At 39.7% G+C, this 27,157-nt stretch overlaps 1 protein-coding gene across 1 annotated transcript in view; it reads left to right on the top strand.

Moving 5' to 3' along the window:
• The window catches only part of RPGRIP1 (RPGR interacting protein 1), an 82,299-nt gene that overhangs the window by 23,344 nt on the left and 31,798 nt on the right, over positions 1-27,157 (top strand). The window contains 14 exon segments of the mRNA XM_057488612.1: positions 1,362-1,467; positions 4,105-4,128; positions 5,007-5,153; positions 6,320-6,393; positions 7,980-8,125; positions 17,455-17,615; positions 18,085-18,228; positions 18,682-18,799; positions 20,870-21,322; positions 21,485-21,636; positions 22,081-22,423; positions 23,640-23,812; positions 24,112-24,315; positions 24,832-24,970. Coding sequence (XP_057344595.1) covers positions 1,362-1,467; positions 4,105-4,128; positions 5,007-5,153; positions 6,320-6,393; positions 7,980-8,125; positions 17,455-17,615; positions 18,085-18,228; positions 18,682-18,799; positions 20,870-21,322; positions 21,485-21,636; positions 22,081-22,423; positions 23,640-23,812; positions 24,112-24,315; positions 24,832-24,970 — 2,384 coding nt within the window.

Below are 27,157 nucleotides of genomic sequence, written 5' to 3'. Positions count from 1 at the left end.
TAATAGGACATTTGCTGCTTCACTTCATGAAAGGTAAACTGTTTCATCCTCATCACACAGTGGTCCTAAACCCTCACAGTATATTAGTTCCTAGAGAAGTTTTTTTTTAAATAGAGTTTATTTTTTAGAGCAGTTTTAAATTCACAGCAAAACTGAGCAGAAAGTACAGAGATTTCCCATCCCCCCATCTCCCCACGCACATGGCCATCCCCCACCAGAGTGGTACATTTGTTACAATGGATCAACTTACATGGATACATCATCACCCGTACCTGAGGGTTCACTCTTGGTGTTGAACATTCTGTGGATTTGGACAGATGTACAATGGCACACATCCATCATAATAGTATCATACAGAAGAGTTTAATACCTTAAACAACCTTTGTGTTCTGAATATCCCTCCCTAACCCCCTTACCCCTGGCACCCTAATCTTGTTACTTTCTCCATGATTTTGCATTTGCCCAGAATCTTGTATAGTTAGAACCATATACTATGTAGGTTTTCCAGATTGGCTTCTTTCACTTAGCAATATGCTAAGTGTTAAGAAGTTATATGTTAGGAAACAATATACGTTTCCTTCTTGTCTTTTCAAGGCTTGATAGCTCATTTCTTTTTAGCACCGAATAATGTTCCATTGTCTGCAGATTCTATGGTGTATTTACCCATTCGCCTGCTGAAGGACATCTTGATTACTTCCAAGTTTTGGCAATTATGAATGAAACCACTGTGAACGTCCATTTTCAGGTTTTTGTGTGGACCTAAGTTTTCAACCTGGAGACCTTTTAAAGCCACAGATGCCTGGGCCCCACCCTAGAGATTTCCTTTCAGTTATTTGGGGGTGGGGTTTAGGCAGTGTAATTTGAAAGATTTCTTCGGATGATTCTAATAAGCAGCTCAGACTGGGAATCATTGAGATAGGGTCTAGTGAACCCAAATCTTCCCCAGTGCCTCTCCAACAATAAAGAAAATATGATCCTCTAGGTTCAAAAATAATAATCTTCTCTTGTGTTCCCCTCTGTACCCACACCTCTCTGGTTTAAAGAAACAAGGCTGAGACTGAGCTGGACTTCGCAAGGTTTTTGGGGAACTGGGAGCACCATCATTTTTAAATAGCTGTTGTGTTTTTTCAGAACACTGAGTTAAGGTTGGGTGTTCTCTCTATCAAATCTCAGCCCCTGTGAGAGGAAATGGGAGAAAGAGGATTATTTATTGGAGTGTACATACACTCCTACTTGTGGTATGTTTTGAAAGAGGTTGGAAGGCAAGAGGAAGATATTCTTAACGGTGCAGTGTCATGGTTGAAAGTGCTTACCTCTGTCCATTCACAGACAGAATATTTTACACTGTCTCCCTTCTCCAGAGCTTCCATTAAGGAGAATATAGAGCTCATTCAACTTAAGAAGCTCGTACGTGAAAGGAATACCTTATTGGTAGTGACAAAAGCACAATTAGCAGAAGTTCAAGAGGTGAGTTGCCTTTGTCAATTGTGTTTTTTTGGGGAAAAAATTAGTTAAGAGATTAGTATTATTTTCTTCATTTTACACAAGGAAGACTACAATTAAGAGAAAGTAAGTTACTTGTCTAGGGCCACACAACTTATAGGAGATATTCAAATCCAAGCCTTGTAACTCAGAATCCATTCTCCTTCCAATACTTCTCATTATCTCTCTATCAGAAAGAAGGCTCAAGTCCTCCCCATCAAGGAGGAACTAAGTGGGGTTAACTTGTGCCAGGGTTAAGGTCCCAGCCAAGGGTCACAACCAGAATGTAATTAAGTTGGGAAGCCAAGTGCAATCACGGGTAAGGCAGGAAACCAGCCATTCCTGGGCCCTTTCTATGTGCTGGACTCTGTCCTAGATACCTATAGTCGTGATCTCATTTAAGCCTGACAGCAATCCTTAAGGTAAAATAATAAATTTTTATTATTTTTTTAATATTTTTATATATTTTTTATATATTATTTTATTATTGAGGGAACCGAGCCTCAAAGAAGTTAAGGAATTTGCTCAAGTCATGAAAACAGCAAGAGGCAGAGCAAGCTTTGAGTCCAGGTTTCTCTGGCACTCAGGTTCATGCTCTTCTCTCTTTACTGCTCAATAGAAACTTGTATCACAATGGTAGAAATTGGCATTAATTGATGCAATAGATTGCACCAATCTTTTATTAAATAAGTATTTACTGAGTACCAGGAACTATGCAAAGCACTGGATACCAAGACAAGACAGCTCCTGCCTTCCAGGAACTTTCAGGAGGGAGAGAACCAGATGTAAGTAAGTACATCTATCCACATGAAGGATATATGGGACACAAAACAGAGAGTAGTCAGATCCACCAGAGGAGTGGGTACAGGATCCAAAAAGGCTTCATAAAGGAGTATATTCTTGGGCCAAATGCTGGGGTACCGGAAGGTCAGCAGATGTTCACAAGTGTGCAAAAGAGAGGAGAGCTTTCCAGCGGGAAGAAGTGTAGGCCAAGGCAGAGGGGAGAAACATCAGGGACTGGGTGATGGGGGTCTTAGCAGGATTTTAGACTTCATCCTGAAGGCAGTGGAGAGCTTAAGAAAGATTTTAAGCAGGTTAATAACATGATCAATTTTTTTCCCCAGAGAGGTCACTTTGCCTTGTTGTAATGTCTGAAGTATTTTTGAAATACATTTTAAAAAGCAAATAACACTTTTGAAAACCTATTATAAAGGACTAACAATTATTAATTCTGAGTAGACAACTGTCATTACAGTCATTATACTTACATTAAATTTGCAACTTCTCAAAAATCACAAAACTGCTAGGAAAGATCATCTGGCACAAAACTGCTAGGGAAGTTCATCTGGCAGCAGAGTGAATGATGGGTTGGCTCACAAGACTGGAGGCAAAGACGTCAGGAAAAAGATGACTGCAGTGGTCCCAGGAAGGCAGGATGGTGGTGCCAATGGAGGCAGTGAGAGAGACCTGCAGAGAAAGGGCTGTACTGGGAGAGGCCCATGAGTAAAAGAATGGACTTTATCACCTAAGGAGAGTGAGTGAGAGAAGAGGCAAAGTGAAAGATGACCCCTGGGTCTCTGGTTTGGATGACTAGATGACGGTGGTGCCATTCCCTGAGACTGGCCGCTCATCGAGGTAGTGCTGCGCTTGGTAGGTTGGGGCTGGAGGCATCTTTACAAGGCCACCTCCAGATCTGTGTTTTGTAGAGAACTATTCTTTTGGTTTGGTTAATTTTGGTAGCGCTTAAAAGGATGTGGAAATATGGGAAGGAAGATAATTTAAAATTGTGTGGTTAAATAGCTATATTAATGGGATTAGATTTTTTTTAATCCACCCATACCTCCATGACATTAAAGGCAAAAAGGAAGAAAGCCATTTTAAATTGTCCATATCCATGTCAGGTGTAGTGGAAGAGGTCACCTAATATGGTGAATGATCACCTACATTTTTTTAAATATAGGTTTTACAGTTTCCTTTGGCAATTTACCTTTTACTCATGCTTTCTTACATATGTATGAAAATAAATTAGCATTCTCATAATCTCTTATCAGTACAGTATGTGGTCAGTAGCACAGACTCTGAGGTCAGAATGAGGGAAAGTTCTGCCTCTACCTCGTGATAGCTATGTGATTCTGAGCAAGTGACTTTGCTCTCTGAGCTTACCTCTCAGATTTCCTGCAAGGATTCAACGAGATAATATATGTGAAGCAATTATAACCATCAAAATGACACACACAGTAACTGCTTAACCAATAGTAGCTGTTTTTGTCAGTTTGGCTGTTGTTTTTTCTGTTTCTAAAACTGGCAAAAGACCTTTCCTGAAGCATGTAGAGTAAGCGATAGCACCTGGATTGAAAATAAATATTTTTCTTGGGTAATCCATCCTGTGAAATGCAAATGGGAATAAATGACACTTCATCCTTTTTATAGAAATGGTCTGATCTATTAATGTTCACAGACTACCTGGCAAGCTAGGGCACTAAACAGGCACATAAACTGACTTGAATTATGGGCATTTTCTATAATGTCTCGAATATTTAAACATTTATATTACAGAGATAAACATCAAAATGAATGTCAAGTTGATGGATCAGTAGAATAATGCTTCTTTCTTTCTTTTAGGCATATGAAACTCTGCTCCAGAAGGTACTTAATAAAGATTCCATCAATCTCTTTATCTTAGTTAAAATCAAGGTGATGAAACCCAAAGAAATCCATATTCATCTTCAAGTAACATAATACCAGAATTTAGCCAATTAAATCAAAGTTAATATGTCATATAGTTTCTATTAAGACAAATTATACTATTATTATAAGATACTTGTTGCACTGTTTTCATAAAAACTGAAACATGAGATCTAAGTTGAGAATTCGAAATAGTATTTTTCAGCCTATTACTAGAGAGAATTATAGCATTTGCTCAAAAAGTCCCAAGAGTATTCTCTAGCATGAGGGAGATGTTAAATATACCAAAGCTGTTGCAGGTCTTCTCTAGTGTTATTAACTATTTGGCCCTGTTCACCCCTGTGAAAGGGGTGCTGGGGAAGCTGGGTGAATGTCCATGATTAAGAATCACTAAGGCAGAGTTCCCAGCATGACCAGCCATAGCTGTTCCTCACCAGATGTGTCCACTAGAAAAATGCACACTTCACTTCAAGAGTTAACGTGCTAGGTGTAACAGGTGGAGTATATCATCATAAAACATACGCAGGTAGCTTAGAAGTAAAAGCAGCTGTGAAGGATGACGCTTCACTCAGGGCCAAGGTTTAATTTGAACTGTGGGGAAATGAAGGCTCCAATTATGAATTACAGTTTCCCAGAGGGGAAAATCCTCACGAAGAGGGAAATGATACTTCATGAAAAATGCTAGGTTGAAAACCAACATCAATTCACTGCAAAGGCAATGTGCTGTTAATCAAAGCCACCTTTGTGATATCCTCTAGGGAATGCTAGGGTTGCTGGTTATCTTGAGATCTTCTGCTGAGTGATTTGACATTCCCAGAACAACTTTCCTTTTGCCCCAGAATCAAGGAATCTTGAGTGAGGCCCATGATGTCCTCCTCAGCCAAGTGAATGAGCTTAGGGCAGAGCTGAAAGAGGAGAGCAAGAAGGCTGTGAGCTTGAAGAGCCAAAGGGAGAATATGTCCATCCTGCAGATAACCCTAAAGGAGGTAAGTGATGCTAATTGGAAGATACCATCAATTGTAAGTTACATTCCAATTTAAGAGATGTTAAAAAGTGTATCTTAAGCCAGAGACGGGTAAGATTCCTCAAGGGAGGAACAACCTAAGACAGGCACAGTCGCAGGGGGGTCATCAGGTGAGAAATTGGGGATCAACAGAGGTGAGGCTTAGAACCTCACCCCCCCGTTCTGAGAGAAATCTTCTGCATACGTGGATGTTTTATTGCCCTGGTCTAGCTTGGATTAACACATAGTCTACAGGCACACACCTGATCATCTACATTTGCTCTCTTACAACACTAAACTATGTTTTCTACCTTTATCTTGTATCTACCTACCACTTCAGCATTTTATTAAAAATAATAATAATAAAGAGAGAAATGTGGTATCCACATATAAATCAAGTATAAAAACCAAATGAGTATTCATATTTGAACTGACTGTTTAGAGTTCATAATGCATGAGCAAAACCGAAAGTTTCTGTGATGACTGCCCTTGTACTGTTCACTATGTAACTTATTCATTATGTAAGAATTTGTTCTACATGTAAGAACTTGTTTGTTATGCCTCAGAAGATTGGAGACTGACGAAAATTAGGCTTGGGGTGGATTAATGATTGTGCATTGAACATTGACTCCCCTATACAGAATTTTATTGTCATTAACAACCATTTGATCAATAAATATGAGAGATGCCCTCACAAAATAAATAAATAAATAAATAAAGGACTCTTATCTACAATATTAAAAAAAAAAGTGTATCTTAGCAACCATATGGGTATTTCATTTTTATCAAATGAGAAAAATTTGGCTCCAAGTGGTTAATAATTTGCTCAATATTACACAATTGGGGAAAAAGGCATTTATACTTATGTCTATTCTCCAAAGTCTTTGCTCAGTTATCATTTTCTGCTGCTTTCCTAACAGTAGAAACCCAAACACCATGAAAAATTGCTTCAGAGGATCCTCATTAATTCCAGTAAGAGTTTCTGTCACACCTTCAGTTGGTTCGAGTCTTTCTAATTGAATGACTCTTCGTGGGAGATGAACATAGGTCACCTCCTGCTCACGGCCCACCCTGCAACAGAAAAGGGACAACTTGTGCAAGCCAATAGATTTTAACATTTTATCTCAGTCACTCTACTACCATTCTTAGTTTCAGGAGAGAGTTGAAGATTTGGAAAAAGAACGAAAATTGCTGAATGACAATTATGACAAACTCTTAGAAAAGTGAGTACCAGGTTTGGGTCCCAGAGCATTGTTTGTTAGATGATTATAGAAAAGTGCCTTCCAAATTTTAAAAATAATACTACTGTTGATAAGATATAAGGAAATTGGTACTCAATACTATTAGTGAGAATATCAGTTGGTGCAGTCTTTTTGAAAGGGAATTTGATGTTATCTATCAAGATATTAAACATGCACATCTTCTGTGCCAGCAATTCCACTTTTTGGAATCAAAACTCGAGAAATCCTTTTATGTATGTGCAAAGATAATGTATAGTAAGAATGTTAATTACTGCATTGTTAACAATAGTGAAGAAATTGGAAACCATCTAAATTTCTTGTGACAAGGATTGATTAAATAAATCATGTTGCATGCCCACAATAAAATACTATGAAGCTATTAAAAATAAGGTATAGATCCCTATGCCTGAGATAGTGTTAAAATAAAAATCATGTTGTAAAAGAATATGTTAAATCTGACCTAATTTATGATGTGTGTGTATGTGCACATGTGTGTGTGTCCACACACTTTTGGTGAGATAAAAGGATTGAAGTAGGGTGAAGAAGCGCCTTCACTTTTATTCTGTGTACTTCTGAATCAGCCTAATTTTTCACAACAAGCATATATTCATGTATTAATTTGGAAATTAAAAATACCTAGAAGCTTAAAAAATTCAGGGTGACTTCTGACTCAGTTAAGGCAGCAGGATGTAGATTGGGCAGGTTATATGGGGGCATCCTGGGCACAACTGATGGGCTTCATCTCAGTGAAATGAAGTAGCGTGGGGCTTATCCACTTTGGAGACTCCCTGTGACAAACATTACTTTTAGCCTTTTCCTTTCATCACTCAGAATACTTTCTTCTTGGATCATCCTGAAATGTATGGTCAGGAAGTGCCAAGAACTCTTAATACTAGCTAAAGCAAGTTGCTTTTAGGCCACATTGATTAAAATGATAAGTGGGAAAAAGATACAAACAGAAATAATAGCTTGATTAGCAATGTTACTTCTCTTGTGACTGCATTGATTCAATCAAGGACTGGCTGTGTGTGTTTTACACTCCGAGCTGGTCTGCCCAGACAGCTAGGTCCAGTGTGCAGGGTACCACCATCGCACTACCCTTCAGTGTAGCAGTTTATAAGCTAGCTCAAAGGCAAGTATTCTCTAAACTAGTCATAGGCAGAGGTAGAGAGAGGATTGGAGTAAGGAAAAGAGGAATATTTTGTTCCTCATTCCTACGCCAGCAGGCCTGAGAATGTCTTGGTACACAATTCCCTGCCTGAAGAAAGCCATCATGCTGGAGAAGTTCCTTGGGAAAGAGATATGACTTGGGTTATTTTCTCTGTGGGATATTTGAGACTTAAACAGGAGTGATACTAAAGAATTCCTTAGTAGGGCCCAAAAGTTCCAAGGCAGTTGGTAAATGACAGTTGCAGATAAAACAGGGGCAGCAGAAACCATGTAGAGGAATTAGTGATGAACTAGGCCTAGGAGATGCTGAATGTGTATAATAAAGATGTCATACCACACACCTCTGAGTATCCATCCAACAATTCTTCCCTCCCTCATCACTTGCTTCCTATGTTCAGCATGCTGGACAGCAGTCAGCAGCATACCCGGAGCCCTGAGCTCAACGGAGAGCAGCTGCAGCTACAGGTCTCTCAGCTGCAGGTTCGGCTGGATGCTGAGCTGGAGGAGAAGAGCAGAGTCCTACTTCAGCTGTCCAGAGAAGAAGGTAAGTCAGGCCTTGAAGAGCTCTCAGCTGAGGCCTCCTTGACATCTCATTTGGGAGAAGGGAACTTAGGCCAGCATTTCTCCAACCCTCTCAAGTTGATCCTGTTTCTGTGGGGGTTGTGGAAAACTAGAGTAAGAACACTGGCAATCAGATCAGATTTACAGTGAGGAAAGCATGACACCTACCTCACACATATACTTTTTCCTCTGTAATGTTTTTTTTTCTCCATTCTTGTTATTTTTATTGTTGTAAAGTGCACATAACATTTACCATCTTAAACATTTTTTTTCTTTTACATGGTGAACAAATTCTTACATAGTGAATAAGTTCCTACATGGTGAACAGTGCAAGGGCAGTCATCACAGAAACTTTCGGTTTTGATCACGCATTATGAACTATAAACAATCAGGTCAAATATGAATATTCGTTTGATTTTTATACTTGATTTACATGTGGATCCCACATTTCTCCCTTTATTGCTATTATTTTTATTTTTTTAATAAAATGCTGAAGTGGTAGGTAGATGTAAGATAAAGGTAGAAAACTTAGTTTAGTGTTGTAAGAGAGCAAATGTAGATGATCAGGTGTGTGCCTGTAGACTATGTGTTAAATCTGAGCTAGACAAGGGCAAGAAAACATCCACGGATGCAGAAGATTTCTCTCAAAACAGGGGGGGATGGGGCTCTAAGCCTCACCTCTGTTGATCCCCAATTTCTCACCTGATGACCCCCCTGCGACTGTGCCTGTCTCAGGTTGTTCCTCCCTTGAGGAATCTTACCCGTCTCTGGCTAACCAGTCATCTTCCAGGGCCACACAGGGAGATGTAAAGTTGGTAAGTGAGAGAGAAGCAATATTGTTTGAAAAGGTTAGCTTTTTACTTCTTTGCAGATTTATGCCCTGTGGCTTCTATGCCCAGCATTTGTCTTGAGGTATCTTTAGCACTTGGAGGAATTATGATACTCGGTAAATTCGATATGAGGCACGAATTCTATTTAAGGGTTGTAATTAGGAAGGAAGAAGAAAAGCTATAGAGGTAGCAGACGGAAGAAAACATGGGAAAATTGATTATTTCTTTGACATATCTTCTTGTAGTGTAATTTAAGCATGTATAGGTTTTAAACTACTAATTAAATTGCACACACACATTAACATAATAGGAATACAGTTACATAACCAAAGCAGATCTATAATTACCAGCCATCTCCAGTGAAGCCAAGAAAACCAGTTAGGCACCCTAGGCATTTGTGAAAATTTGTCTATGATATGATGGATATTGTCCAACTGTACTTGAACAGTCTGAGAGAAATCAGACAAATTAAAACAGCCCATTCCTGGGAACTGTTCACGTCCCATATGTTCTTTTAACAGAAGATAGTCTGTAGTTGTAAGATTTTGGAGCGCTACAACTTGCACTTCTCCTAATTTTTGGTTGAGTTCCAACAGTGTAGATCCAGTCAAATTTGTTGTTTTACTGTATGCACAGGCCAGTTTAGATATCTCCTTCTTCATTCCAATGGCAAGTCCAGGAACCGGTGGGATGAATGCAGCTACAATTGCAGCATCGCCTGGATCTTTGTTGAGGTTTTTTGATGATCATCTTCTGGTATGACTCTTCCAGAGAGTGCTGATGTTGGAAGTTCTTCTTCATATCGTATCTTAGTTCATTTTCTGGGTAGCCCAATTAGGCTTTGATCCTCTATATAAACACAAACAGACCCTTTGCCCACACTTTGATCTGCCCTTTATACCATTGTGTAGAACTCATTGGAGGTCACCACACAGGAACTGCTTTTTTTTTTTTTAAGAGAAAGGAATATTATCAGAAAAGTGTGCCTCCATAGCTGATCATCTGACACCCTTTAAGTGATCAAAATTAAGGATATTTAAAGCATGCATTAATCGTTGATTTACAGTTAGTTTTATCCTATCATGGAGTAATCCCCCTTTTCTTTCTTTCTTTTTTTTTGTTATCTTTAATCTACACTTACATGAAGAATATTATGTTTACTAGGCTCTCCCCTATACCAAGTCCCTGCTATAAACCCGTTTACAGTCACTGTCCATCAGCATAGCTAAATGTTGTAGAATCACTACTTGTCTTCTCTGTGTTGTACCGCCCTCCCCTTTCTCCCCCACCATGCATGCTGATCTTAATACCCCCTTCTTCCTCCCCCCCCTTATCCCTCCCTACCCACCCATCCTCCCCAGTCCCTTTCCCTTTGGTACCTGTTAGTCCATTCTTGTGTTCTGTGATTCTGCTGCTGTTTTGTTCCTTCAGTTTTTCCTTTGTTCTTATACTCCACAGATGAGTGAAATCATTTGGTATTTCTCTTTCTCCGCTTGGCTTATTTCACTGAGCATAATACCCTCCAGCTCCATCCATGTTGCTGCAAATGGTAGGATTTGCCGTCTTCTTATGGCTGAGTAGTATTCCATTGTGTATATGTACCACATCTTCTGTATCCATTCATCTACCAATGGACATTTAGGTTGTTTCCAATTCTTGGCTATTGTAAATAGTGCTGCGATAAACATAGGGGTGCATTGGTCTTTCTCAAACTTGATTGCTGCATTCTTAGGGTAAATTCCTAGGAGTGCAATTCCTGGGTCAAATGGTAAGTCTGTTTTGAGTATTTTGATGAACCTCCATACTGCTTTCCACAATGGTTGAACTAGTTTACATTCCCACCAGCAGTGTAGGAGGGTTCCCCTTTCTCCACAACCTCGCCAACATTTGTTGTTGTTTGTCTTTTGGATGACAGCCATCCTTACTGGTGTGAGGTGATACCTCATTGTAGTTTTAATTTGCATTTCTCTGATAATTAGTGATGTGGAGCATCTTTTCATGTGTCTGTTGGCCATCTGTATTTCTTTTTTGGAGAACTGTCTGTTCAGTTCCTCTGCCCATTTTTTCATTGGATTATTTGTTCTTTGTTTGTTGAGGTGGTTGAGCTCTTTATATATTTTGGATGTCAAGCCTTTATCGGGTCTGTCACTTACAAATATACTCGCCCATACTGTAGGGTACCTTTTTGTTCTATTGATGGTGTCTTTTGCTGTACAGAAGCTTTTCAGCTTAATATAGTCCCACTTGTTCATTTTTGCTGTTGTTTTCCTTGCCCGGGGATATATGTTCAAGAAGAGGTCACTCATGTTTATGTCTAAGAGGTTTTTGCCTATGTTTTTTTCCACGAGTTTAATGGTTTCATGGCTTACATTCAGGTCTTTGATCCATTTTGAATTTACTTTTGTATATGGGGTTAGACAATGGTCCCGTTTCATTCTCTTACATATAGCTGTCCAGTTTTGCCAGCACCATCTGTTGAAGAGACTGTCATTTCACCATTGTATGTCCATGACTCCTTTATCAAATATTAATTGACCATATATGTTTGGGTTAATGTCTGGAGTCTCTAGTCTGTTCCACTGGTCTGTGGCTCTGTTCTTGTGCCAGTACCAAATTGTCTTGTTTTCTATGGCTTTATAGTAGAGCTTGAAATTGGGGAGTGAGATCCCCCCTACTTTATTCTTCTTTCTCAGGATTGCTTTGGCAATTCGGGGTCTTTGGTGTTTCTATATGAATTTTTGAATTATTTGTTCCAGTTCATTGAAGAATGTTGCTGGTAATTTGATAGGGATTGCATCAAACCTGTATATTGCTTTGGGCAGGATGGCCATTTTGACGATATTAATTCTTCCTAGCCACGAGCATGGGATGAGTTTCCATTTGTTAGTGTCCCCTTTAATTTCTCTTAAGAGTGACTTGTAGTTTTCAGAGTATAGGTCATTCACTTCTTTGGTTAGATTTATTCCTAGGTATTTTATTCTTTTTCATGCAGTTGTGAATGGAGTTGTTTTCCTGATTTCTCTTTCTATTGGTTCATTGTTAGTGTATAGGAAAGCCACAGATTTCTGTGTGTTAATTTTGTATCCTGCAACTTTGCTGTATTCCGATATCAGTTCTAGTAGTTTTGGGGTGCAGTCTTTAGGGTTTTTTATGTACAATATCATGTCATCTGCAAATAGTGACAGTTTAACTTCTTCTTTACCTATCTGGATTCCTTGTATTTCTTTCTGTGGCTAGGACCTCCAGTACTATGTTAAATAGCAGTGGAGAGAGTGGGCATCCCTGTCTAGTTCCCGATCTCAGAGGAAAAGCTTTCAGCTTCTCGCTGTTCAGTATAATGTTGGCTGTGGGTTTATGATATATGGCCTTTATTATGTTGAGGTACTTGCCCTCTATTCCCATTTTGCTGAGAGTTTTTATCATGAATGGATGTTGAATTTTGTCAAATGCTTTTTCAGCATCTATGGAGATGATCATGTGGTTTTTGTCTTTCTTTTTGTTGATGTGGTGGATGATGTTGATGGATTTTCAAATGTTGTACCATCCTTGCATCCCTGGAATGAATCCCCCTTGGTCATGGTGTATGATCCTTTTGAAATACTTTTGTATTCGGTTTGCTAATATTTTATAAAGTATTCTTGCATCTACATTCATCAGGGATATCGGTCTGTAATTTTCGTTTTCGGCGGGGTCTCTGCCTGGTTTTGGTTTTAGGGTGATGTTGGCTTCATAGAATGAGTTTGGGAGTATTCCCTCCTCTTCTATTTTTTGGAAAACTTTAAGAAGAATGGGTATTATGTCTTCTCTGTGTGTCTGATAAAATTCCGAGGTAAATCCGTCCGGCCCGGTTTTTTTGTTCTTGGGTAGTTTTTTCATTACCGTTTCAATTTCTTTGCTCATAATTGGTTTGTTTAACTTTTGTGTTTCTTCCTTGGTCAGTCTTGGAAGGTTGTATTTTTCTAGGAAGTTGTCCATTTCTTCTAGGTTTTTCAGCTTGTTGGCATATAGGTTTTCATAGTAGTCTTTAATAATTCTTTGTATTTCTGTGGAGTCTGTCATGATTTTTCCGTTCTCATTTGTGATTCTGTTGATTTGTGTTGATTTTCTTTTTGTCTTAATAAGTTTGGCTAGAGGCTTATCTATTTTGTTTATTTTCTCAAAGAACCAGCTCTTGGTTTCATTGATTTTTGCTATTGTTTTATTATTCTCAATTTTGTTTATTTCTTCTATGATCTTTATTATGTCCCTCCTTCTGCTGACTTTAGGCCTCATTTGTTCTTCTTTTTCCAATTTCGATAATTGTGATGTTAGACTATTCGTTTGGGATTGTTCTTGCTTCTTCAAGTGTGCCTGGATCGCTATATACTTTCCTCTTAAGACTGCTTTCACTGCGTCCCACAGAAGTTGGGGCTTTGTGTTATCGTTGTCATTTGTTTCTATATATTCCTTGATCTCTATTTTAATTTGTTCGTTGATCCATTGATTATTTAGGAGCATGTTGTTAAGCCTCCATGTGTTTGTGAGCCTTTTTGTTTTCTTTGTAGAATTTATTTCTAGTTTTATACCTTTGTGGTCTGAAAAGTTGGTTGGTAGAATTTCAATATTTTGGATTTTGCTGAGGCTCTTTTTGTGGGCTAGTATGTGGTCTATTCTGGAGAATGTTCCATATGCACTTGAGAAGAATGTATATCCTGTTGCTTTTGGATGTAGAGTTCTATAGATGTCTATTAGGTCCATCTGCTCTACTGTGTTGTTCAGTGCTTCTGTGTCCTTACTTATTTTCTGTCCCGTGGATCTATCCTTTGGGGTGAGTGGTGTGTTGAAGTCTCCTAGAATGAATGCATTGCAGTCTATTTCCCCCTTTAGTTCTGTTAGTATTTGTTTCACATATGCTGGTGCTCCTGTGTTGGGTGCATATATATTTAGAATGGTTATATCCTCTTGTTAGACTGAGCCCTTTATCATTCTGTAGTGTCCTTCTTTATCTCTTGTTACTTTCTTTGTTTTGAAGTCTATTTTGTCTGATATTAGTACTGCAACCCCTGCTTTCTTCTCCCTGTTGTTTGCCTGATATATGTTTTTCCATCCCTTGACTTTTAGTCTGTACATGTCTTTGGGTTTGAGGTGAGTTTCTTGTAAGCAGCATATAGATGGGTCTTGCTTTTTTATCCATTCTATTACTCTGTGTCTTTTGATTGGTGCATTCAGTCCATTTACATTTAGGGTGACTATTGAAAGATATGTACTTATTGCCATTGCAGGCTTTAAATTCATGGTTACCAAAGGTTCAAGGTTAGCCTCTTTAGTATCTTACTGCCTAACTTAGCTCGCTTATTGAGCTGTTATATACCTGTCTGGAGATTCTTTTCTTCTCTCCCTTCTTATTCCTCCTCCTCGATTCTTCATATGTTGCGTGTTTTGTGCTGTGCTCTTTCTAGGAGTGCTCCCATCTAGGGCAGTCTCTGTAAGATGTCCTGTAGAGGTGGTTTGTGGGAAGCAAACTCCCTCAGCTTTTGCTTGTCTGGGAATTGTTTAATCCCACCGTCATATTTAAATGATAGTCGTGCTGGATACAGTATCCTTGGCTCAAGGCCCTTCTGTTTCATTGCTTTAAGTATATCATGCCATTCTCTTCTGGCCTGTAGGATTTCTGTCAAGAAGTCTGATGTTAGCCTGATGGGTTTTCCTTTATAGGTGACCTTTTTCTCTCTAGCTGCCTTTAAAACTCTTTCCTTGTCCTTGATCTTTGCCATTTTAATTATTATGTGTCTTGGTGTTGTCCTCCTTGGATCCTTTCTGTTGGGGGTTCTGTGTATTTCTGTGGTCTGTTCGATTATTTCCTCCCCCAGTTTGGGGAAGTTTTCAGCAATTATTTATTCCAAGATACTTTCCATCCCTTTTCCTCTCTCTTCTTCTTCTGGTACCCCTATAATACAGATATTGTTCCTTTTGGATTGGTCACACAGTTCTCTTAATATTGTTTCATTCCTGGAGATCCTTTTATCTCTCTCTATGTCAGCTTCTATGCGTTCCTGTTCTCTGGTTTCAATTCCATCAATGGCCTCTTGCATCTTATCCATTCTTCTTATAAATCCTTCCAGAGTTTGTTTCATTTCTGTAATCTCCTTTCTGGCATCTGTGATCTCCCTCTGGACTTCATCCCATTTCTCTTGCATATTTCTCTGCATCTCTGTCAGCATGTTTATGATTTTTATTTTGAATTCTTTGTCAGGAAGACTGGTTAGGTCTGTCTCCTTCTCTGGTGTCTCTGTGATCTTGGTTTGCCTGTAATTTTGTCTTTTCATGGTGATAGGAATAGTTTGCAGAGCTGGGATGAGTGACGGCTGGAAGAACTTCCCTTCTTGTTGGTTTGTGGCCCTCCTCTCCTGGGAGAACAGCGACTTCTAGTGGCTTGTGCTGGGTAGCTGCACGCAGACAGGGCTTCTGCTTCCTGCCTGGCTGCTATGGAGTTTATCTCCGCTGTAGCTGTGGGCGTGGCCTGGGTGGGGCTGCTGCTCCAAAGTGGTGGAGTCGCGTTGGAGGGGGAGTGGCCGGTAGGCTATTTATCTCTGTAAGGGTCCTCCATGCTCCCTGCAGCCCAGGGGATTAGGGTGCCCAGAGATCCCCAGATTCCCTACCTCTGGATTAAGTGTCCCGCCCTGCCCCTTTAAGACTTCCAAAAAGCACCCGCCAAAACAAAACAACGACCACAAAAAAAAAAAAAAGACTTAAAAAATAAAAATAAATAAATAAAAAATGGCCGCTCGTTTTTCTTTATTTTCTGGCGCCAGCCTCCGGCACCTGCTCACCAGTCTTGCTGCCCTGTTTCCCTAGTATTGGGGTCCCTATCCCTTTAAGACTTCCAAAAAGCGCTCGCCAAAACAAAACAACAACAACAACAACAAAAATGTCCGCTCACTTTTCTTTTATTCTCCGGCGCTGGCCTCCGATACCCGCTTGCCAGTCTTGCTGCCCTGTTTCCCTAGTATTGGGGTCCCTGTGCCTTTAAGACTTCCAAGAAGCACTCACCTCAATGAAACAACAACAAAAAAACAAAAAACAAAAAAAATGGCCACTCACTTTTCTTATGTCCTCCGGTGCCAGGCCTCTGGTACCCACTCACTGGTCTTGCTGTCCTGTTTCCCTAGTATCCAGGGCCCTGCACTTGCACTGTGTCTGCGCTCTGGTCCGGATGTCTGGGGCTGGGTGTTCAGCAGTCCTGGGCTCCCTCTCCTTCCCTGCTCTGACTCCTCTCTTCCCGCCGGGAGCTGGGGGGAGGGACGCTTGGGTCCCGCCGGGCTGGGGCTTGTATCTTACCCCTTTTGCGAGGTGCTGGGTTCTCGCAGGTGTGGATGTGGTCTGGATGTTGTCCTGTGTCCTCTGGTCTTTATTCTAGGAAGAGTTGTCTTTGTTATATTTTCATAGATATATGTGGTTTTGGGAGGAGATTTACGCTTCTCTACTCATGTCGCAATCTTGGCTCCACCTCTCTGTAATGTATTTTTTTAGTTGAGAGGATGCCAATTCTCTACTTATGTTTTTAAACATTTACTTTCTTTAATTGAAAGTACTGACAATGAATTCCTCTGCCTTTTATTCTGATCAGTCACTTTAGAAGGTGATTGGGGGCCTTTTATTTTTAGCACATGATACTTGAAATTGAGAAGCCAATTACTGCTCTTGCACCACTTTTCCCCATCTAAACAGTGGCTCACAGTTGACAGTTATTCTAAAGATTTTTGAATACTGTTAAAGAGACCTTTGTCTCACTTTTTTTTTCTTGCCTGGATGCCTTGATATTTAATCTTATCAATCTTATATTTCTTCAGATTCTAGTACATTCACATAAGAAAGTGGAGAAAAAATACAATATTGAGAAAAATAGAGACAGGAACCATAAAAGGATAAAGCTTAGGATCTTGTAGTATGTATGAATACAAGTAAAGTCTTATAAAGACCTTAGGGAAAAATAATCTAATCCCCTCTCTAATGCATGATGATGAGATGATCACACAGAACAACACACACACACACACACACACACACACACACACACACAAGGAAATGCCCGAGTGCCTACCCTCTCTCCATCCAGGTCGGTGGCCCACAGAGAGCCAATAGCTTAGAAGTCAGAATGGTGCTGGGAAGAGTCGGTGAGATACCAGTTGGGATGGTGCTGTCCCAAAGTTTGGACTGTGCCCATCAGTCTAGTGACTCTGCTTCTTCTTCTTGTCCTTTTCCTTTCCACTCTGCAGTTCTGCAGGTGTTTTTGGTTTGGTTTTGAATTCTAAGTGTCAACTCAGTTTACTAGGTTGAAAAGATAGAACCCCTTTGTAGAAATAATAGAGGATTGCTTCTGTAAGGGCAAATTCATAAAATGAACTAAACATTCATGGGAAAATTTAATTTATACTTGGTCCAACTTTAACCATGACTACTGATAACTACAGAGTTTCAACTTTCTGGATTATCTTTTCCCCAGCTCTAAACAAGGATCTGAAGCTTGAAGTCACCAACTTGCTTCAGAAGCATAAACAAGAAGTAGATAGCTTCCAAAATAAAGATACAATTTTCCAATGTCCTGACGGGCCATCTGAAACAACCACTCACCTGCCTCTATGCCAGGAGATCACTCAGATAGAGGTAAGAGCCTCTATAATCAAGCAAGTCCCCTCTGCAGAGGGGTGTCTGGCAAATATCCCTAGAAAAGATGAAAGGACAGGAAAGCTAACTGAATAATATTTTATCCTGATTGAGGACAATACTTGGGAGGCTCTGAGAAGGCTGACAGTAGTGATAACCTTTGTGAGCTCCACATGATTTTTCCATTCTTTACACTTTCTACAATTCAGAATCTTTTCCAGTTGAGGGCTTGAAATGATCTGCTGAAGAGCAAACAGCTGTTGAGATTGTGCAGCTTGCCCACTGCTGCCATTGAACCTGAGGAACTAGGGGAAAGAGCACTTGTGAAGTGACACAACTCCTCATTTACATTCTAGAGTAGATTTTGTTGCTGGTACTTTACTGTTTCCAACAACTACTTTTAAACAATAGTTATTACTGTACTTGTCATGTTTATACTCCCTTTTACCAATGCTTTTTCCCTCTATAGCCCAGTGAACCAAAAAACCAAGAAGAAAAGAAACTGTCCCAGACGTTAAAGGAGTTGCAAGCATCACATGGAGAGACCACACTGGAACTGGAAAAGACCAGAGACATGCTTATTCTGCAGTGCAAAATCAATGTGTGTTATCAGGTGCAAGGAAAGATGGGGATAGATACATGGGCACAAGGGAGCCACTTATAAGACTGGGAATGAAGCAAGGCCCAAGTTGCCAGGGCTGTTGCAAGGTGATATGCTGTCCTGTGCAAACACAGAATGTGCTGTCCTCTGAAGAACTTGAGGACTCACACCTGCCCAAGGCACCTAGGCTGCAGAAGCCAGAGAAGGGGCTGGCTAATGAGAAGGCAGGTGTGAAGTTTCTGGGTGCACATTTTACCAATCCCAGGAAAATACTTCCATGTGGCACTAATAGCCCAACTGGTCCTTGAGGGGTCTCTGGGGAGCCCAAGCCTTTTTCTAGTGGATGAACCTGCCCTGTTAAGGAGATAGTGGAGCCTCCTTTACCCAGAAAGTGCCACGTTTTTATCTGGGCTGTTAAGTTCTTGGCCACTGGAATAGGAAAGTTGAGACATTATTTTGTTTCAGGAGGAACTGGAGGCAAAGATGACAAAAGCCAATAATGAAAGTAAAGACCGCAAAGAAAAACTGGAGAGGTTGAATCAGCTCCTAGACCTCAAGAACAATCGTATCAATCAACTGGAAGGTATTTTAAGAAGCCCTGGCCTTCCCGTATCCGGCAAGTCTTAGTACCTTGTTCTGCTCCTCTTGGAACCTGTCACACAGCTAATGCCTGTGCTACCCTCTGTGTACCTGTCTAGAAGGCCATCACTTATGTCCTCAGCATATGACTTATCCCTCCTGGGCTTTATCCTGACATCTTTGTTGTTTTAACACATGGTTGGCAACTTATTTTCCTCCACTGTGTCAATGTCTTTCTTTGATTTCTCTGGAGAGTTTCAACAGGGTGCAACAATTGCTTAATTTATTTTGAGAATGAGAGTGTATCACTGTTGGCCCTCAGGGTGGTGTAACACTCTTGCTCTCTCTAGATTGTTTCGTCAACCCAGGCCTGTAATAGAAGTTTTTGCTAGACAATAGAATTCCATCATTCATCTCTACTCATCCTTTTCTGTGATTTCTCTCTAAAAGTCTCCACATTTTTTGTTGCAGTTTGAGGATGTCTGCAAAACAGGGTAACAGTCTGCAAATTTCATAATGTGGGTTCTTCCTATACTAAATACAGCTGCTGCTGACCAAGATCTGGTATCAGGTTTGCATGTCAAGGAAATTGGCTTTGTTATTATATCCTGTGGTGAGTGGCCTGACTTACACTAACCAAATTCACCGTAGACAAAATATTAAACCAGAAGGTTCATTTGTTATTTTACAGCAGTGGCTGTTGTGTTGCTGCCAGAATATTCAAAAACACTGTTCCGTGCAGCTTTCTCTCTGGAAAGCAGAATCAGTAAGCAGGTTACTTAGTGAGCTTGGAACCAGAGTAAAGGAAGGTGGGGCATTCTGGTGCATGATTTATCCATGCCAGGGGTAGTCTTTTAAAAGGTCACTGCCATGTAACATGGGAGATCCCCCCTTGGATGGAAATGCTCAGGTCTTTCAAATTCAGGGTCTTTCTCTTGGCACAGTGCAAGATAAATACCCTTAACTACTTAAGAAGATTCATTTGCTTTAACTTACAGTTCTTTCATCACTGGTAAGGCTAAAGAGTTTTTCATATGTTTACCAGTTACCTGTATTATTTCTTTTGAGAATTGTCTTTTCCTGTTCTTTTTCTGTTTCTTAATAGTATTGTTATTGATTTGTTAAAGTGTTTTATATGCTCAGATTATTAATCCTGTGTTATATAATGCCAAATTTTATGTATGTTTTATTTAGTTGTATTAACCTTATTAATTAAGAAACCATTAGTCAATCTCTCTATTCCATTTTGGGGGTCAGGAAGACATTCTTATATATCCAAAATATTTTTATTCTACTACTTTAACTCTTAAAATAGGACCTTCACCATCAACACACTATGATGACTTTAAGACTCCCCAATTTGAAGCAGACCATATATCAAAGTTTCTGATTGGTTGGATGTGGGAGATAATGCACAGATCTATCTGGTAGGCTGTCTTACATATCTTTGCCACCCCTTGCCAATATTTTTAACCTTTCTCCGATAAGTATTCTGCTCCGCTTTTTACTCCCATTACTCTTTGACTTAAATTGGGTTTCTTTTGCCCTCTTACAACAAAACCAAATTCTCAGTAGAATGAATATTCTTGTAACTGATCTGGCTGGAGAAAGAAAATCATTTCTTGGTGGGGCCCAATGTAATGCAACATACATAGCGACTGTAACTTGCTCTTCCATGGCCAATATCTCAAACTCTAGGAAACATTCATATTTTGTGTTCCCAGTGCTTCTCCAGAGGAATTACCAGTCAGTTCATATGACCTTGCTGTAAGCCCAGACAGTGTCATCTGCAGTTGAAATTGTGCCTCCAGCGTTTTCCTGAGTTTAGTGTTTACTTCCCAGTCACTCATTTTGAACCTTATCTCTAAAAGAGTCATTGGATTATTTGGCCATCAGAATACAAAGCTCCTGATTGTCATTCTTGTATGTTTTTTCTTTTGAATCACATGGTTCCTTAAAACAATTACAACTTGGACTTCCACCACGGTTTTTGTTCTCCTTCTGTCCACCTTCCTTTACCCTAAGGAAGAGCTTCCTACTCTTTAATGGATAGGCAGTTTTCTTTCTCCTCTAGAACAACTCAAAGATGTGGTTTATGGCACCCAACAGTTGTCATTATGTCTGGAAGCCCTGCCAGCCTGTGGAGATGAGGATAAAGTGGAAATTTCTCTGCCGCATCAGAGTGAAAATCTTTTTGAACTGCACATCCACCAGGCTTTCCTGACGTGTGCCGCCCTGACTCAAGCTGGAGATGCTCAACCTACCACTTTCTGCACCTATTCCTTCTATGATTTTGAAACCCACTGTACCCCACTAGTTGTGGGGCCACAGCCCCTCTATGACTTTACCTCCCAGTATGTGGTGGAGACAGACTCCCTTTTTGTGCACTACCTTCAAGGGGCTTCAGGCCAGCTAGAGCTACACCAGGCTATAGCGAGTAAGCACCACACCCTTGCAGCTGGATTTATTTGCTTTGACAGGGTGCTGGACACTGTAGAGAGAGTCCATGGCTCTGCCACACTTACTGGTAAGTGCTCTTGGTGTCTCACAGCTCCCAGAACTAATGCAGAATTTCCCAAAGTCTGTAGTTGCTCTTCTGGTGGCTTCCCATTTTCTTCCTCTGCCTTTAGTCTTGACCCTCACCATAGCATCTGTATCCTCCATGCCTTTCATACTTTCTGATACCCAGGAGCTGGTGGAGAGGACTTCGGGGTGCTACAGTACTGGATGAGGCTGCGCTTCCCCATAAGATCCAGTGTACAGGCATGCAATAAGCAAAAGGAAGCTCAGGCCTACCTGTCAGCCAGTGTGCCTGGAGCCTGGGAGGCCCAGGAAGATGAGGTGAGAAAAAGGAAGTGTCCATGCATCTCAAAGGAGCCTCAGCCGAGCAGCTCAGGAGAACAGCTCTGTCTACCACTCTCAAAAAGCATTTGTTGAATGTGAATGAAAGAAAAAAATGTTACACCACAGCTAGTCCAAATTCTTCCCTTGGTCTAGCTTGAGTTTGAAATGAAATCATACCCTTGGAGCTAGCTCTCTCCTTGCTGTAAACAAAATAGCTTCTCTGTTCCATTCTCTAAGATAAGGCCTGCTGCCAGCATCTCCCTCAGATAACCATCTTCCAGAGCCAGTTTGCAGGCCAGGAAAGGTCATCAGGTTCCTCCATGACCCTGTCAGAATTCTGCAGTTTTCTAGGTCATAGCTCATCCTCATCAAGGGTGCTGGGGTTCACTACAACTCTCTCAGGCTGCCCTTTTCCTCAATCCAAGACCAACATCTTTCCAGTCTAGATCAGAGACTTGGAAGCATCAGAATGAGCTGCAGGTAGAAATCATCCGATGCTGTGGACTCCAGAGTCGATGGCTGGGAACCAAACCGAGCCCATACGCCATATACCGCTTCTTCACCTTTTCTGACCATGACACTGCCATCATTCCAGCCAGTAACAATCCCTGCTTTAGAGACCAGGCTCGATTCCCAGTGCTTGTGACCTCCGACCTGGATCAGTACCTGAGGCGGGAGGCCCTGTCTGTCTATGTTTTCGATGATGAAGACTCAGAGCCTGGCTCATACCTTGGCCAAGTCCAAGTTCCCTTGCTTCCTCTTGCACAAAACAAATCCATTAAAGGTGGGAGTTCAAGGTTATTTCATCTTTATGCTCTCTGTCAGTGTTGTCTTCCTGTCCTAATTCTACTTTTCTTTGATTACTTGCTTGGAAGAGTCTCTCTTAAAGCCTGCTGAAAGAATTATAGGATGTTGTCAAGGGCTATAGAGTGGAAGACTTAGAACCCCACTAATCATATGGAAACATGGCTTCTGCTGCTGCTTTTCAGCAACAAAAGCAAGATTCCTGAGTGGGTAGATCTGCCAACCTAAAGTCCATACAGCTATCGCCAAGCAAACATTTTCTGACTGTAGTGCTTCTTGGTACTTGTCTTTACTCAAGGCCCAGTGTTTCTTAGCACATGACTAGATATCAGATTATAAGCTGTGTCCTTAATACTCCCTTATAATTCTCTCGCTTCTTTTAAACATTAGACGCAACTTAGACTTCGATCACACAGCATGGCAAAAGTTAATTTCTTGGATTCTTTTTTCCAATATGGAGCTGAACTTCACGCTACCTTAGCTTACTTTCATACCCAGGGTTGTGAGGAAAGGTCAGCTCTGGTTGCAGTCCTGAGAGGGTGAGGCAGATGTTTCTGTGCTCTCACTGGGAAGTGTGAATGGGTATAGCCAGTACCAACCATGTTTAACAAGCTTCTGGATGTTCTAGGACCTCCTAATACCATAAGAACTAAAAAAAAAAAAAAGCTGACACTTTTGCTCACAACTTACCCTTTACCAAAGAGGAGGTGATGCAATGTGAACCATCTGTTAATTAATCAGGTTTACAAATCAAAAGTCTGGTGTTTGGAGAAAGGCATTTGGCATAAGTTTTCCTGGCTCTTGTTATTTTAGAAATAGGGACCACTTGAGTGTAGAGAATGGCTTTCTTGGCATGCCTAAGGTGAGGCAAACGTTTGGTGATAGTAATTTGATTTTGTTCATTGTCTGGGTGACTGATGACAAGCAAGCTGTGCATCTCCATATATCTTTTAACTATCCCTTCCTGAAACCTAATGATACCCATTTTCCCCTATAAATATTCTAATTGAATATAAATACTCACTGTTATTTTATGTTACATCTGGGCGTATTATCATCATGACTATAATTACAAACAAAATATGGTGAAATTGAAATGGGGGGAATAGATAGGAGCTGATAAATAGTCACTTGCCTATTTCGTGATAGATAATCTTATTAAGATAGAATCTTATTAATGTCTTTGTGATTCTCAGGTGAATTTAACCTCACTGACCCTGTGGGGAAACCCAATGGATCTGTTCAGATGCAACTAGATTGGAAGTCCTTCTACCTATCCCCGGATAGCTACAGAAAGCCAGAGGAGAACGACACCAAGGACAGTTTAGGGATCTCATCTGAAGAGAAGAAGACTTCCTTTCTTCCCCAGGTAACAGATCTCCACCAATTGAGCATATTTAAGGAAGACAGTATTACAATTCGAGTTAAAGAAATTCCTTCTGTGAATGTCATGTATTCTGCAAACATAATCTGCATCCCTCATGATGCCAAGAGGCTATTGGTGGAGCAAATCCCTGGGTTTTATTGTGAGGAGGAGAGAGAAATGGCATTCCTTAGCATTATGGCAGGAGAAAAATGAAGTCTGGTGCTAGTTCACAAATCCCTTTCTTGAGTATCAGGACTGTTAAACTATCATCTTATAAGTCTGTCTTTGATCCTTCTATTTAGGACCAGATGGCATCTGCTGAGATTCCCATTGAAGCTGGCCAGTATCAAGCTAAGAGAAAACCTCCACAGATGGGAGAAAGAAAAGAAAAGGAACACCAGGTTGCAAGCTACTCAAGAAGAAAACATGGCAAAAACACAGGCATTCAAGGAAAGAACAGAATGGAGTATCTTAGTTGTAACATCTTAAATGGAAGCACACTAGAGGTAAGGCCATAGAAATCCTGAAGAAGTAAAATATAGGTTGTAATGTCCCCAAGTATATTAGTCTCAGAGGTAGAAGCAGAAGCAGATACTTAAGCAATAATCATGGCTTTTTGTGGTTACCCTGTGTTTCCATAAACACAAGTAGTTTAATAAGCCTCTGTATTGTTAAATTTGTTTCAATGTAATTTAATTCAGCAGATTATGGACTCTTCAATTTATGCTTAGAACTTCTGTACCACAGTTCTAACCAGTCCACTTAAACTGTAATCAAAATAAATTAAACAAGTATTTATTGAGCACCTACTATGTGCTTTTTTCCCCTTTTGTTCATAGGAAATTAGATTAAAATTACTATGTACCACCTAAGATATACATGATATTATAAATATATATTACACATAATTATATCATAATTTATACTGATTGTATATTTGTATTTATGTAATTGTTAATTTTATTAAATTATTATAATTATACAATATTTTTATATATAACTATATTGTCCTTATTCTGAAGCAGGTGAATTACACTGAATGGAAGTTCTCACGGCTTAAGATCTCCATTGATGACAGTTTAAAAAATCAGCAAAAAGAAGAGGAAGTGATATCATCCCATTCAGCACTGATACAGAAGGAAGCCATACTTCCTGTAAATGGTATTGTCTTTTTAAAATCTAATTTTCTATTTAATCATTGTATTATTGAATCAAGCCAGTTATTTATTGTCTTCCTTCACCTTGCATTGATAAACTTATCATATAAATTAGTACTAACCCTAAGCTCAGTTTTATGTTACAAGTGTGCAAGTTAGGTCAAACAAGACTGGAATTCTCAAAGAAAGTTGCTTTCTATGTATTTAAAGCTAGGTAGCTAGCCAGTTTAGTTAATTAGTATGTTAATTCACTCCAGGGTCTTGTGAATTATGGTTGCAAAGAAATAGAAAGAGTGTGATTGGCTCATTTGTGATGCTAATCCAAATTTCTTTTAAATTAAGGCAAGGCTTTTTGTGTTACAATTAAAAGACCTGATTTCAGGTTATAGTAATGGCAAACTAGGTAATTCAGACCAACCCTCCCACTGATGACAACTAAAAAGCTAAAGTTAATGTATTTTTTAAGAATCATAATGTTTCTTAAAAGCATTAAAGAATCAAAAAGGGAATTACCTAGGGAGATGATTGGAGCTCAAAGAGGTGAGGTGGAACTGCTTCAGCCCTGGGACATTGCCAGTGGAAAGAGAAAACCATGCTTATGTGGACTTTTGGGGTGGGGAAATGGGCTACAGTCTGAATCTGGTGTTTGCCCAGCATAGGCATGTGTCTACTGGTGGCAGAATTCCCCACTCTGGTCTGGGACCCTGAAGACAGCACCATTGTGAGCCTCTTATGCTCTGCGAGGCAGAATTGTGCTTTGAGCACTTGCAGGGCTAGAGAGACAAAGACTGACCCCATTCCCACCAGGGCTACAGATACTGGAGCTAATCAGACAACCTGCATAAGAACTGGGTTTACCAGCTTCACGGAGATAAAAAGCAGAACTTTAAAATTTCAGCAAGGAACTGAAGTTTGAAAATTGATGTTGTAAGTAAGTTTCTTAAGGCATTTTGTCTTAAAATAATTTCAAACTACATATGATCTGCACAAATAGGACAAAAAAATTCACTTAAGCCCTTCATGCAAATTCATCAGCTTTCAACATTTTTCCACTTCTTGCTTTATCATTTTTTCCAAAGATTTGAAAATGAATTGTAAATATCATGCCCCCTTACTGCTCCATAGTTGAGTAAGAAAAAGGAAATTATATAACCATAGGACAATTATCAAAGTTGCAAATTTAACATGGATACATTGTTACCTATGTCCAGTACATTTTCAGAATTTGCCAATTGTCCCAATAAAGGCCATTATAACTGGCTTTTTTCCCCTTACCTAATCCAGAATCATGCATTGCATTTAGGCATGTCTCGTTAGTTTCCTTTAATCTGGAACAGTTCCTCACCTTTTCTTTGTCTTTCATGATATTGACATTTTGAAGAGTGTAAGTGAGGTATTTTGTACAGTGTTCCTCCATTTGGATTTGTCTGCTGGTTCTTCATAATTAGATTCAGGTTATGACTTATTACAGGAATACCACAGAAATGATATTGTATCTTTCTCACTGCATCACATTAAGAGGTACGTGATGTCAGTTTGTCCCATTATTGGTGACGTTAACTGTGATCACTTGGTTAAGAAAGGTGTTTACATCATAAAGTTAACATTTTTTGCTTTGTAATTATTAGGTAATCTATGAGAAGTTATTTTGAGACTATATGACTATCTTTTCCTCATCAAATTTCACCTAATAATTTTGGCATCCATTTATGGTTGTTTTTTTTTTTGCCTGAGTCAATTACAAAATGTTTGCAAAATAAAATTTGGAAATAAATCAGTAAAAGTTATAGAGCTGGTCAATACAGAAATTTATGAGAGAAATAGATGGATTAAAAGATTAGACACAACTGAAGTGAGAGTTAGTGAAAATATCCAGAATAAAGCAAGGAGAGACATCAAATACAAAAGGGGAGAAGAGACATGAAGGATAAAATAACAAGATCTAAGCTACATTTAATTAAATGTAGAAGAGAAAGAATGGGGCACAGTCTATATTTAAAGTAACTATAACTTAGAATTTTCCAGAACTGATAACAGATATTAAGATTCAATTAAATGAAACTCAAGGAAAAAAAAATCCAAACCTAGACATATCAGAGTTAAAATGCAGAAAATAAAGTCAAAGAGAAAATGTGAAAGAATCCATTTTAAAGAAAAAGAAAGTATGCATCCATTGGTAAGATGGACAACT

Source organism: Manis pentadactyla, chromosome 11 (genome assembly GCF_030020395.1).
Source record: "Manis pentadactyla isolate mManPen7 chromosome 11, mManPen7.hap1, whole genome shotgun sequence".
NCBI lineage: Eukaryota > Metazoa > Chordata > Mammalia > Pholidota > Manidae > Manis > Manis pentadactyla.
This window is presented reverse-complemented; position numbering and strand designations above follow the sequence as displayed.